General features: G+C 47.6%; 2 protein-coding genes across 2 annotated transcripts; both read right to left on the bottom strand.

The window, feature by feature from the left end:
• Nucleotides 1-937: 937 nt before the first annotated feature.
• LOC146758040 (uncharacterized) lies at nt 938-2074 on the bottom strand. The gene is made up of 2 exons (XM_085518652.1): nt 1929-2074; nt 938-1821 (listed from the first exon to the last, which is right to left on the bottom strand). Exons 1-2 carry the CDS (start codon nt 2072-2074, stop codon nt 969-971), a joined length of 999 nt encoding a protein of 332 aa, XP_085374778.1. The 3' UTR covers nt 938-968.
• A 3675-nt stretch (nt 2075-5749) lies between these two features.
• LOC146758039 (uncharacterized) lies at nt 5750-7810 on the bottom strand. The gene has a single exon (XM_085518651.1). It carries the CDS (start codon nt 7808-7810, stop codon nt 5750-5752), a length of 2061 nt encoding a protein of 686 aa, XP_085374777.1.
• Between the last annotated feature and the right edge of the window lie 6286 nt (nt 7811-14096).

Raw genomic sequence — 14096 nt, 5'->3', positions numbered from 1 at the left:
TTTAACATCATACAGACCTCCAACCCATTGCCCCAGGAAATGCCAGGAGCCAACATGAGAGACAGGATCTCTCTACCACTGGTCTTGTAATCAGGGCTTGACCTGTCTGCTTCGTAAGGCAAAGGAGAGGTTTCTTAGCATGCCAGTGCCTTTGCCTGCCTTTAGTCATGGCTTCCAGTTATCTTCTCTAACAAGTCCCTTGGGATGCTTGCTTGGTAATGGCCCTCACTGGGCCCATTCATACTCCAAGAAACTTCACTGTTACTTCTGACTTTGTCTTGTTGAGCACTTTGTGCAAACTTCTCTCTGCACTGGAGGCTGACGAACTCAGCATCAAATGCACCCTGGGACCATTATAACCTAAAGAATCTCCTGTGCCTTATGCCATCTTGTTATCTTCTTCAGGTTATCAGAACTTGTTCAGCAAAAAGGAGGGATATCTGCAGAGAGCTTAAAGAGAAAGAATCCATTATAAATTTATTGTCTCTTTATTTATAGCTGGGTTTAAAGCAGCACTGTGCAACTGATACCAATCCACGATGTCCCAATGAGTTCTGTACTGTTTTTACGATCTCTCGCCTCCAACTGAAGCAGTAGTTAGACCAATTACCAAGTGACACCAAGGTGGTAGCGTGGTAAAATGGCGATTTATTGAAGCACACACGACCTTATATAACCTACGTCCACTTCGTCTACGCCTACTGTGTTACACGTAGCAAGATTCTTCCAGAATATGGGGAAGGGCCTGTCACGTCACAGCCCGATAACATCCCCGTATTTCGCCTAATACAACATTTCCCCCTCCCCATGCTTAAAAGGCTTAACCCGTTACAATACGCAACAATATAAATCTATAAACTTATAAACCTATAAATGTGTGACCTTGTATATATGTGTGAAATCTACAAACTCTATAGACTTATAAAATGTATAAACTTCTCTTTAAATCTTAACACCTAAATCTCACCTTAAAGCCTATCTTGCATCTTATGATACTCTATTTGCGTATTAACCATTCTTTCAGCCATGCGTTGCAGGCAGCCTAGCAAGCATTGAAACACACACGGCACACAAGCCATAAATGCGAGGAATATGAGAAGCCCTATCAGCACTACCTTAAGCAATTGCTTGAACCATGGTGCAATACCACCAAACCAACTCTCCATCTTCAGCTGCTGTTTCTTCTCCTTCTTCCTCCTCACCTTCTTTGCCTTCTTCTGATTCTTCCTTAGCACCTTCCTCCTCTTCTTCAGCCTCTTCACCTCCTGCTTCTTGTGCAACGACTTACTATGATCACTCAAGTTAAAACAACACATCCCATCAAAGTCTTTACAACCATGACCCTGTGCGAGAAGCAAGAAATCAATTGCTGCTCTGTTTTGAAGCATAGCATGTCTAATACTGTCAGTGTCTTCAAGTAGCTCACTCAGCAGTGTAGAAGTCATGTTAGCTTGTTTCACGGACCAGCAAGCGAGTCTCTCTATCTCTTTTAGCGCCTGCGCTGTAGCTGCTCCTGGTGCAAAAATAGATGCAAAAATCCTTGCTGTTGGTCCCCAAAGTTGAACTTTTTCACCACAGTCCGATGCCAGTGTATGAATACTCCGTCTCTTCCGAGATTTCGTCATGTTTCTGGTCAGGCGCACCCAGTCGAGGGCTCGTGGGGACAAGATGGTTAACCGTCCCAAATAACAAGGTCCTCCCACTGCATTTGATGGTATACCTTGCCATGCACGGTCACCACAAATCAAGAATATACCTGGTGGCAGTGCTTTCGCAGTGGAGTTGTTCCAGATGTATTTTTCTAGTCCCTGTTCTTTTGCCCTGGGTTCAAAACAGCAGCCTTTTGCATACTTGCTGCTGAGATTACAATTTATTCCCCGTTGAGAACCATCAGGCCTCGACACATTAATGACACCAGGGTTACTCACCCAATGTTCAGGCAGACAATAACTACTATTTTCCCTAGGTGTGGATATATTTGGAAAGAAGCCACAATATGACCCTTCCCAGGTAAATAGCTCTGTATTGTGTGGATAGACGGTAGTGAATGGATCTGATCTATTTTTCCGTGCATTCCAATAAGGACCTTGAGGTGTGAGAAGATCTAAAATATTTGAACGGCTCCTCTCGTGGTTAAATCTTGCAAAGCCAATACATCCAGGAGACCACCAATAGCCTCCCTCTTTATCCCATGTATCATTAGGTACCTGTTGAGACCCCAATATCTGCAGCTCTTGGGGATCCCAAGGAAGAGTGACATTCAGTGTACAAACAACACATGCTATCTTTTTGCTGGCAAGGATTACAGTGTCATTCCCTAAATCTCTGCGTGTGATGTTAATAGCTGTTAGTGCACAGAATTCTCTGCATGGATCTTGTATGGGATTATATGATCTTACGTATCCCTGAAACTCAGAGGAGTTCCCCCATATAGGAATCCCAATTAAACATGTTTGAAATGGCGAGGTAGTTGATTGCAGGCTAAGACAGAAATCCGTCCTGCCTGTTTGTTTCGCCCAAGTAACCCACAGATTCCCAGGTTGTTGGATCAAGTGAACACCCCCCACCGGCGACCAACATAAAGACAAAAGACATAGCAGCATCAAAATGGTGTCTCTCGTTGGCAGCAGGGGTTGTTTCTCTGGGTCCTTTGGGTTCTTGAGTCTCAAGAATTTCTTCGGTATCCAGATGAAAGATCTTCTTCTGCGCTCCACCAGTTCAGGATTCCTTGGGCGGCCGATCAAGAGGTCCTGGAAGAAGATACTCAGCTCTTGTTATTTCCCTGACATTTTCTTTTTCGCCACCAACCTCTGGCTTAATTTTTCTCGATGGCACCCAACGTATGTCTCCTGTGCCTTTGCATTTTACTGCTGCGTACCCCCTTCCCCAGACTAGCATGGACCATCCCGACTCCCAGGACCCATTATCCACCTTGATCTTTACTGGCGGGCCTTCTTCGATGATTCTTGGCCGCCAATGTTTCTGGGTGGGGGTCCTGGAATTTTCTCCTCGCTCAAAGTGATTTAGTGCATACAGTGCGCGGGCCAAGATTTCCCCTTGTTGTGATACTGGGATCTTTCCCGAATAACCTTCCCCCTCCCCAAGGACACGAATCTTTTCTTTGAGGAGGCGGTTAGCCCTTTCGACGATAGCTTGGCCCTGCGAATTTCCCGGAATGCCTGTGGTGTGTGTGATATTCCAGCGAGCTAACCAATCTTTGGACGAACGCGAAATAAAGCAAGAACCATTGTCTGTTTTTATGTGGCGCGGCATTCCCAAAACTGCTATAGCCGTGGCCCAATGGTGTTGTGCTGCTGTAGAACTGACACGACCGTGTTGTGTGGCTACAATGACAGTAGAGGACGTGTCAATAGTCACAGCCAGCCACTGTCGTGGGGCCATCCGTGGTTCCATTGTGAAGTCTGTTTGCCAGACGTCTAATGGAGCGAGACCACGAGGATTAACCCCCGCTCCTAAAGCTGGCGCAGAATTACAGTGAGGGCAGGTTTGCACTACCTCCCTAGCGACTGTAATCGGGATAGAACAGGCTCGAGCCAGTGCCTTGGCCCCTATGTGAAGTGCTGAATGAAGATCACGAGCTTCCTGCAAAGTGCACACCTGGTTCCCTGCTATCCGATCAGCCATGTCGTTTCCTGCTGTAAAGAAACCTGGCCCCTCAGAGTGGCTACGAACATGAAGGATGGCAACAGGTGCAACCCTGATAGCTAAAGCATCCTCTAACAGGGCTGCAGCTGCTGTACTCGGTTGCCCTTCCTTCCCCATCCGTAGCAGCATTTTTGCCACGAACACAGAATCCGTGACAGCATTGCAAGGCTTCGTGGGCCAAAGATGTAGTGCCACTGCCATAGCCCTAGCCTCGAGCATCTGAACACTTGCTGTCTTGTCTGTTATCATCTTGTAACTCCAGCCACCCTCAACTGTTTGCCACACAGCCACCCCCTGGCCCGTTGATGACGAAGCATCAGTGAAGACTGTAGGACCGTTCACTGGGGTGTCCAGGACCCTGTGTCGCAATGATATCTGGAGGGGTTTTGCCAGTTCGAAAATTGGCAGTGAGTCTGAATAGCAAAACTTTCCGCTGAAGTCATAAACAGCCAATGACACCTCATCTGGCAGAGGTTGCACATTTCGAAAAGCTCCTGGTAAATAGATGACTTCCAAGTCCTTCCCGAAAGCTCTGATCGCAGTGAGGCGAGCCTTTCGCAGCAAATATGACAGCTGTTCTAGCCATGTGGTAAATGCTCTCACCGGCTGAGCAGAAAATAACCATGACAGTGGGCGTGGCTGAGAGTTCAAAGCATGCCCAATCACTGCAGCTGAACCATGCTGGCACCTAGTGACCGCAGCCTCCAACGGGCGATCAGGTTCCCACCTGGCAAGGGCATTGGTGGAGCAGGCTGACAGTATCTCCTGCCAGGCTGACTCCATCTCTGGATTCCAATGCCTCTCCTCTTGTGGGACTGATCCCTTCAGTTGATCATAGAAAGGTTTCATGAGGCGCGGAGGGATGCCAATGGCATTCCTCACCCATTGCAGTGCCCCCACCAACTTCTGCACATCCCATAAGTTTGTAATTTGAGGCTTAATCTCCAGCCCCTCCGGGATTACTGTGGAAGATCCAAATTTATAGCCCAGGAATTCAATCCCTGGTTCCCTCTGGATCTTTTCCTGAGAGATCACAAACCCTGCAGAGATGAGGGTGCGGACGATCTGCCCCTCCAACGTTTTCAACTGAGCATCATCAGGTGCAACAAGCAGCAAATCATCCATGTAATGGGCGATTTGGCATCCTGGCAGTGCCTTTCTCACTGGTTCTATGACTCTGCTCACCACAAGTTGACAGATCGTAGGTGAACAGACCATACCTTGCGGAAGAACCTTCCACTGGTACCTCTGAGCTGGCTCTCGATTATTTACAACCGGAACTGTGAATGCAAAGGCTTCCCTATCCTGTTTAGCCAATGGGATAGAGAAGAAACAATCCTTTAGATCAATGACCATCAGAGGCCATCCCTGTGGGACTGCTGACAACAAAGGTCCCCCTTGCTGGACAGGACCAAAGGGGATGATCTGTGAATTGACTGCTCGGAGATCGTGGAGCAGCCGAAACGATCCAGAGGCCTTCTGAATGACAAAGATGGGCGTGTTCCAATTGCTAAGCGATGACTCTATATGGCCTAGTGCAAGTTCTCTGGAAACAAGCTGTATGAGCGCTGCCAATTTTTTAGCAGGAATGGGCCACTGATCCACCCAAACGGGAGATGTATCCCGTTTCCAACGCAGCGGAATCGCATGCTGCAGCGCCAAGTGGTGGACAGTGGCCCTTAGGATAAATTTGTCAGCCGTAACCCAATGAGAAGAAGAAGATCTCTGCCTAGCAGAGATCCCCTGATCGGAGCTATATTGGGGGTGATGAAAACAGTTTTTTCTATTGAGCCATCTCGATTGATGATCGAAATTCCCACTTCCGCATCCGACACAGAGGTGGTCATTTCACCCCCCACCCCTATCAGGACCTTTGATGTTGCAACCTTTGGCCACTGGAATGGCCAATCGCGCTCTGCAATAACAGTAACATCTGCACCAGAGTCCAACAAAGCTGTAAGGTACACCGTCCTAGGACCTAGTGTAGGCACTCCAGGGTCCAACGTCATCATGACCCTCACCAATGGCCTATCACCTAGATCCATGGTCAGCGCCACCGTGTGGTCAACACGCTTGGCCCATTTTAATGAAGCGGGAAGGGGCCCTGGGCCGCTGGCACCCTCCCGTTCCAGTTTCCCTGCGGCGAAACCTCAAATTTTCGACAGTGACGCGCAACATGTCCAACCCCATTGCACAACTGACAACGTTTTCCTTGAGGCTTGCTCTGCCCAGCTTTCTTGGGGCATTGTGCTTTAAAATGACCATGCTGCCCACACTTGAAACACGGACCTTTTCCCTTCTCATCCCCGGTGCGAGCTGCCACCATCACTGCAGATTTAATCGCAGAGCTGACCGAAGCAGCCATCCCTTGCACCGAAGCAGCCATTCCCTGCACGGCAGTTGCCAAGCCATCGTTATTGGAGGGAGTATTTTTCTGATGATCTAGCACATATTTGATAATCTCCCCTGGGGTGTTCAAAGTTCCAGGAGCTGCCCTAATTATCTGCTGAACGTCCAGGAGCGACTTTTGCTTGAGACAGTCTATCACAACCAAAGGCTGGACTCCCCTCGGGAGGTCAGACCCTTCAATGGCACGAATCAAGCGATTTGCAAAATCAGAAAATGACTCAGAAGGCTCCTGTTTGATGTCGGACCCCGGGAGCACAGGCTCCGCAACTTTAGCCACTGTCCGCAGCGCCTGAAGGGCTGCCTTTGTAAGCGCAGCTAACTCCCCCGCTCTCAGCCCTCTTGCTTGACCCTCCGGGGACCCCACCATACCATCTGCTAGTCCCTGAAGGCGCAAGAGAGTAGTTCTTTCAACCCTAGCTCCACGGCCCTGACCTGTATGCGCATTAGCCGGATGATTGTTATCACGAGCTGCCTCAGCGACAACAGCCTGAAGCAATCTATTCCATTCATCATACCACAGCGTGTACTGCACGGGCTCAAGAATCACCCTCATGAGACTGACCACATCGTACGGCAGGAGACTTGAGGCCATGAGAGCCTCAATTGCTGACATAGTTACCGGAGAACGCAAGCCCTTGTTCTTAACTAACTCTGCAAGGCGAGTAATCGCCTTGGAATCCAGAGGGGTCCAAGCCGGACCGTCGTGTTTCACTATTATCGGGAGGGCAAAAGCTGTTGTTTCCGGGTCGGCTGTCTGGAGGTCCTCCCTTGTCTGGGCCCAATCAGTGAGAGTGGGTGGGCTCCACGGTACGGGTGCCGTGGGGCCACATCCCCCTTGGGCGGCCCCCTGGGCGGCCCACGCAGGACCACATCCCCCCTGGGTGGCACCTTGGGTGGCTTGACCAGCCCCTTGGGTGGCTTGGCCAGCCCCTTGGGCGGGCCACATGAAATCATCACACCCACATTCACCTTCACTATCACATGGGTTGGCACGATCCCCCCCTTTCTGGGCATACGCACAGCAACAGGCGGGACCCGACAACAAAGAAGTACCACCCATCCTTACACTTTTCCCCGGTGACACCACACCTCCCCCTTTCAGCTCTGGTGGGACCACACCTCCTCCTTTCAGCTCTGGTGGCACCACCATGCCTCCCCCCTTTCTCTCTCCCTTGTCCTTGTTCTTATCAGGTACAGTAGCAACATCGCATTCCTCGAGGGGCTTCCCTCCCCCTTCATCCCTGTAGGCGTCCAATGAAGGATACGAGGAGTCAGGATAGGGGGGCGGAGGCGGGGTGTCCTCCTGTTCAGGGCTGCCTTCTGGAATGTCCGTCTTAGGCGAAGGAACAGGTGTGTTCGGGGGAGCCGGCGCCATCTTGCCTTGCACTGAATCTGTAAGAGAGTCAAGACTCCCCCCCCGGCCTCCCCCCGTCTCCAAACCCAGAATTTCTCTAGCATGTTGGTTTGCTAGCTTCTCCTCCCGTGCTGCTTTCAGCGCCTCCAAGATAAGTCCCCATACTTTGAATTCTGATACTTTTCGAGTGGCCAGCGACCCTTGAGATAGTGCGGCCGTAATTCCATCCCATCTGCCAGGATTGTATAAATCAGACGGGTTTGTTAAAAGCCCTTCCTTTTCCAGCAGCGAAAGAACTGCCGTTACCTCCTTTTTGGAAGGAGCCTGTTTCCCACAGTGAAGTTTGCAAGCGTGAAGAATTACCTTGATAACGGCTTCCATGTCGCCCCGGCCGAACATAGTTCTCCTGGCCGCTCCCTGGCGCTTCCCCGAAGGTTCCTGGGGGTCCCCGAGATTCCGAGATTCCGGGATTCCGAGCTCGCTCTCCCACCTGTCGAAGAGTGATGGCCACTCCTCTTCGACCCTGGGCTTCCACTACTCCGCGACGAGAGGATTCGCTACCGCAGTGGGATCCTGCTGCCGTTTAGCAGACAACTACCTTGCTCCAAAAGTCCACAATCACACCTAATCGTGACGAATCACGTCGGCGGTCACCATTTGAAGGCTTTACGATCGTTAATGGCTTTACGATCTCTCGCCTCCAACTGAAGCAGTAGTTAGACCAATTACCAAGTGACACCAAGGTGGTAGCGTGGTAAAATGGTGATTTATTGAAGCACACACGACCTTATATAACCTACGTCCACTTCGTCTACGCCTACTGTGTTACACATAGCAAGATTCTTCCAGAATATGGGGAAGGGCCTGTCACGTCACAGCCCGATAACATCCCCGTATTTCGCCTAATACAACATGTTATCTTCTTCAGGTTATCAGAACTTGTTCAGCAAAAAGGAGGGATATCTGCAGAGAGCTTAAAGAGAAAGAATCCATTATAAATTTATTGTCTCTTTATTTATAGCTGGGTTTAAAGCAGCACTGTGCAACTGATACCAATCCACGATGTCCCAATGAGTTCTGTACTGTTACTGTGTTGACAAATGTTCTTCTCAACCTCCCCACCCAATTTCTGCTCACAATGGACCTATGGGACTTGCATCACTTTTCTTCACATCACTCTTCTCCTCTGCATTCATCCGCTCAGTGTTAAAACTGCTTTGCACCAACTCCCACTGGCTTTCCTCAGAGAACCAGCTGCACGTGGAAAAGGAAAGATTTCTCTTTTTTATCTGGCCAGCAAACGGAAGGAAAGGTGATGCAATTGAATGAACAGTAAAACAGCGATCAACTGCATGCCATGTTCAAGCTGCATCTATTGAAGTTTGTCTTTCATATGGAATACTTTTAAAAGAAATGATTTATACTGAGGTAGGATAGGATAGATTGAATCACAGTGAAGGAGTTGACAACAGAGGCCATCAGACTCTGGGAGATGGAGCAAATTCCAGTAATCTCCCTGGGATAGATCAGCCAGGTAGTTGAGAGGTATCAACTTAAAACTGAACAGGACTTGTGAGTATTTCACACATTGAGAATGTTTAACACATTCTCATTTATTTATATCTTTGTCTTCAACTCATATTTTTAACTTTTACTGACATTAATGAACATCTTTTAGACATTGTGCTTTAAAAAAATTAAAAAGAAAGACAATAAGAAAAAGAAGTAAAAGAAGGAAAAGAAAAAAGAAGATAAAGAAAAATTAAAAAAAAGTAAAAGAAACAGAAAAAAAAAGAAAAAGAGAAAGGAAGAGGAAAAGGAAAAAGAAAGAGAAAGAGAAAAAGAAAAGGAAAAAGAAAAAGAAAAAGAAAGGGAAAAATAGAAAGAGAAAGAGAGAAAGAAAGAGAAAAAGAAAAGATAGGAAGGGATAGATAGAATTATGGTGAAGGATTTGACAACACAGTCAATCAGACTTTGGAGAGACAGAACAAATTCAAGTAATCTCCTTGAAAGTCAGAAATCAGACAGATAATTGGGAGGTATCTGACTGAACAAGGATGGGGAAATATGGCAGGCAGTGGGAGGAGCGTGAGTCCAAATGGTCTGCTGAAAACATGCCCTTAACCACGGCCATTTATTCAGGACAGCTCCAGACACCTGAAAAATGAGGGACATCAAATAGGCAGCAGGGAAGAGTGGACACTGGTGGACACTGGGCTTTAGTCGCAGGGCAATAGCAATGGCACCACTGATGGTGTCTCTGTACCCAAAGGCATTTGAAATATAGGAAGAAAAAAAAAAAGAAAAAAAAAAGACACAAAATCCCTACAAATTCTCATATTTACAACTAAAAATGGATCAAGACTCATGAGAATTTCTCATGATGAGAAGAGTTAAAACATTTTCATTGAATTCTTTGTCTTCAATTCTTTGTTTCAGTTTTATTGACATGTATATTCATCTTTTAAGCTTACAGCCTCAAAACAAACAAACAAACAAATAAATAAATAAAATTAGATCCATTTGTCCTTGTGTACATCGGAGCTGAACCAGAGGAATCCCAATGATACTGTGTGTCCATGGGGAGTTGAATCCCATTTCAGCCCCAGGGTTTCCAATTAGGGATGAGACGCCTGCACTGCCTCAACTAAATCACTGCCCTGCACAGGGAAGTCCACCTCTCTCTGTCCTTGCCTGTATGCCCATTTTGTTTCATCACAGGATCTCAGGTATCAGGTCTGGAATCAGTCACTGACCACTGTACATTTGGTATTTAATTCATCAGATTTCAAAGTACAATCATGATGTGGCTGTTTTTCAGGATCTTTTGGCCAAGAGGACACAGGGACATCTCAGGGGAGACGGGTGGGAAGGAAAAAAGATGACATCCTCTGATGCTGAGCTGGGCCGGGCTCCTGGGACACATGGAGCTCATACAAGTGGGCAGTGCTGCAGACAGACAGTTGTGCCCAGGAGCAGCTCTGGTGCACAGCACAGCCTGCAGGTGACAGAAGGAGAGGAGAGAAAGGGGAGAGAGCTTACAGGATGTGCACGGTGTGAGCAGACTGTGGGCACACAGCAAGAGCATTCCACGCAGACCATGAAAAGGTAAGTCTCACTGCAGACCATGCAGCTTCTTTTCATAGAGGGTTAAACAAACCAGGGACATCCCGTAGAAGATCTGGCTGCAGGCACTGCATGTTTCTTTACTGTGGAAAAAGCCTTCTGCTCCACCTGAGGGCTTCCATGCTGCAGTGTCAGAGCACAGCCCTGAGTGTCTGCACTCAGCCTGCCCGGGGAGCTGCCCAGGGTGCTGCAGGGAGACGTGTGGGGGGAAGGAGCCCCCCGGCAGGGCTTGTGCTGCCACAGCTGCTGCCTGGGGCAGGGGATCACAGCTCCACTGCATTACTGAATGTTTGTGAAGGCCCTTTGCAAGAGGAGAGCCAAGGAAGGGATTTTCCATATCTTAATCTGAGGGAAGGCAGAAAGGACTGGAGGTGGAAATCTAATAGAGGCTGTAAAATTTAAAACACAGCTATGTTACTCCCAAATATTTCTTCAATCAATTGCTTGTTTTGTGAACAGCCACACAGGTTGTGCTTTCAGCCTCTCGTTTCTAAAAGGAAAGAATCAGTTCATGTTTTTCTTGTTTTCTGCAGACTTCAATAGTGCACTTATCCTGCAAACAGGCATGTTTGACTAAAACATATTGAAGTGCAAAGAGGCTGGGGTTGGGGGCACTAAGAACAGTTGGAGTGAAGATATGAGACATGTAAACAGTTACCAAGAGGAAAATATTCAGGAGTCTGGGATATGATTATGAAATGAGAAAAAGTAAGAGCTCCTTAATCTTCTAATTCTTTAGGGATGGTGAAGCTCATGAATATAAATTCAAGTTATGGAGTTAAATGAAAATTACCCAAAGGTAAATGAAAACATTTCACAGTACAGCAGGAGGAGTGTCTCTGAGAATGGTCTGGACTTGTCATTATCTTCTGCACTCTGAGCAGGACTCAAAGCCCAACAGCAGCAGATGCCCAACAGCAGCTCCATCAGCAAGTTCCTCCTGCTGCCGTTGGCAGACACGCGGCAGCTGCAGCTCCTGCACTTCTGGCTCTTCCTGGGCATCTACCTGGCTGCCCTCCTGGGCAACGGCCTCATCAGCACAGCCGTAGCCTGCGACCGCCGCCTGCACACCCCCATGTACTTCTTCCTCCTCAACCTGGCCCTCCTCGACCTGGGCTGCATCTCCACCACTCTCCCCAAAGCCATGGCCAACGCCCTCTGGGACACCAGGACCATCTCCTATGCAGGATGTGCTGCACAGCTCTTTTTCTTCTCCTTCTTCCTCTCAGCAGAGTATTCCCTTCTCACCATCATGTCCTATGACCGCTATGTTGCCATCTGCAAGCCCCTGCACTACAGGACCTTGATGGACAGCAGAGCTTGTGCCACCATGGCAGCAGCTGCCTGGGGCACTGGGGTTCTCTATTCCCTGCTGCACACTGCCAGTACGTTTTCACTGCCTCTCTGCCAAGGGAATGTTGTCAACCAATTTTTCTGTGAAATCCCCCAGATCCTCAAGCTCTCCTGCTCAGAATCAAATCTCATGGAAGTTGTGTTCCTCAATTTTAGTATCGGTTTAGTTTTTGGGTGCTTTGTTTTCATATTTGTGTCCTATGTGCAAATCTTCATTACTGTGCTGCGGATGCCCTCTGAGCAGGGAAGGCACAAAGCCTTCTCCACGTGCCTCCCTCACCTGGCTGTGGTCTCCCTACTTACCATCACTGGGTTTTATGCCTACCTGAAGCCACCCTCTGTCTCCTCTCCATCCATGGACCTGATGGTGGCAGTTCTGTACTCAGCTGTGCCACCAGCAGTAAACCCCCTCATCTACAGCATGAGGAACAGGGAGGTCAAGGATGCTGTGAGGAAAGTGATTACCAGATGTTTTTCAAATGCAGTGAATTGCCTGTCTTTTGGAATTTATGACTTGTAATGCAGCTTTTTACAGAATCACTCTCTCTCTCATTGTTTGTTTCATGCCACTTAGTATGTGTAATTTATTCTGCTTATTATTATGTTTTTAAATACTGTAATGTTTTTCACTAAAACTTCATTATTAAAACCAATTCTTATTCAGCATTTACCTTTGTATTGTAGCCCAGATACACTGTGCATAATGAACCAGGCTCTCTGTGAACCTTAAAAGAATAAAGGACATGCAGTTACTCTGTCTGTCCTCCTTCTTGTGAGACATTTCTGGAGCTGTTGGGGTCGGATGTTCTCAGAAACCCACAATCCAGCAGGAAGCTCACAGCTATTCATCAAATTGTGTGGTGACTTCAGCCTGCAACAGTTTCCAGCTGGTCCCTTGCCCACTGTTCCCCATAATGCTGACAATGGAGTTTCAAAATATTCTTTTCTTATCTGATCTGACATCCTGCTTACCCAAGCCCCTCTGCAATAGTTGAGCCTTAGATTGTCCCCTTGTTCAAACTCAATCCCCCTTTTCTTAGACTTTGCAAATACTTTTGCTTGATTACTACATTCCGGGAAAGGGAAGATTTCAAATAACTTCCGCTCTCCACTTTCTGTCTTAGCTTGTGCTTTTTCTATTCTTCACAGCTATTCCCACTGGTTTTACACTGCCGTAATGCACACCTCATTTCAACGTACATTAAAACAAGCAAGATGTCTGCAGTAATACAAAGCAACAAAGAGCTGCTTCAGCCATGCAAACTGTGGTAGCCAAGCAGTAGGTTTTTCCCACAATTTGGTAAATCCAAATAAAGTATCATCTATCGATACTTGATGAAGTAGTTTAGTATGTTCCCATATTGCCTGTAGACCAGATTCTCTCTTTTGTTGTTTTAAGAGATGTAGTTAATCCAGTCCACATTGTTGTTAATTGTCACCCACCAGAACAGTGATTCAAACCCTGCAGCAATTGGATTTCTTGCCTTAAATTTATCAGAGAAACCTCTGAGCATTCCCATCGAATCTATATCTATATACAGCATCATCAAATGAGAACCCTAAGCTCCTTTTGTTCCTTCTGGGGGTGTGTGACATCCCCTTTGTGAATGCCAGGGTGAATGGTAGAGCTCGTTGAGCAAGCACACAGGTACCTCCCCAGTAAGATGGGAGAGTGGACTGTAAGATCTTCCCACAGGCCGCAACAGCACCAGAGATCTGCTCTACAGATTCCCAATCTCAAATAGTTTCCTGCTGAATCTTCCATGACATTCAAGGTCTCACTGCATAGGGAGATATTCCCTGTAGTCCTGGTAGCTCTTACACCCTGTCTTGAGAGGCAAACTGTATGGTTACCCGTGGCCATGGGGAATGCAGGAGGGGTTTTGGCATCCACCTCAGGCATTGGAGAGAGCAGTAAAGATAGCGATTTACAGGCTCTGTTGCCCTAAGCGGCTTTCTCCTGATACAGGGCAATCATGCACCACATCCCTTGGGGTTCCTGAGTCCACCCTAGTGGAAGGGGTACTACCTGAGCTACAGGTCATCCTGATGAATGATGAAGCATAGCAATCGCTATGGTTGGTATTCTGGATGGTATATTTAATCAGTTCTACCCAGGCATTCATATCCCCATACTCTGTCTCAGCTTCAAACATTTGACTGAGATCCTTTATTTCTGCAACTATTA

The sequence above is a fragment of the Coturnix japonica genome, chromosome 17, assembly GCF_054131305.1.
Source record: "Coturnix japonica strain WE chromosome 17, WE-NBRP24, whole genome shotgun sequence".
Classification (NCBI taxonomy): Eukaryota; Metazoa; Chordata; class Aves; order Galliformes; family Phasianidae; genus Coturnix; species Coturnix japonica.
The sequence above is the reverse complement of the archived record's forward strand: the minus strand, read 5'-3'. Positions and strand labels throughout refer to the sequence as shown.

Excerpts from the sequence above, each read along its gene's own strand:
- LOC146758040 (XM_085518652.1), bottom strand. The coding sequence starts at position 2,074 with ATGCACGGAAAAATAGATCAGATCCATTCACTACCGTCTATCCACACA. Across the intron at positions 1,822-1,928 it reads ATTGTCTGCCTGAACATTGG|GGCAAAAGAACAGGGACTAG; the intron begins GTGAGTAACCCT and ends TTTTGAACCCAG.
- LOC146758039 (XM_085518651.1), bottom strand. The coding sequence starts at position 7,810 with ATGGAAGCCGTTATCAAGGTAATTCTTCACGCTTGCAAACTTCACTGT.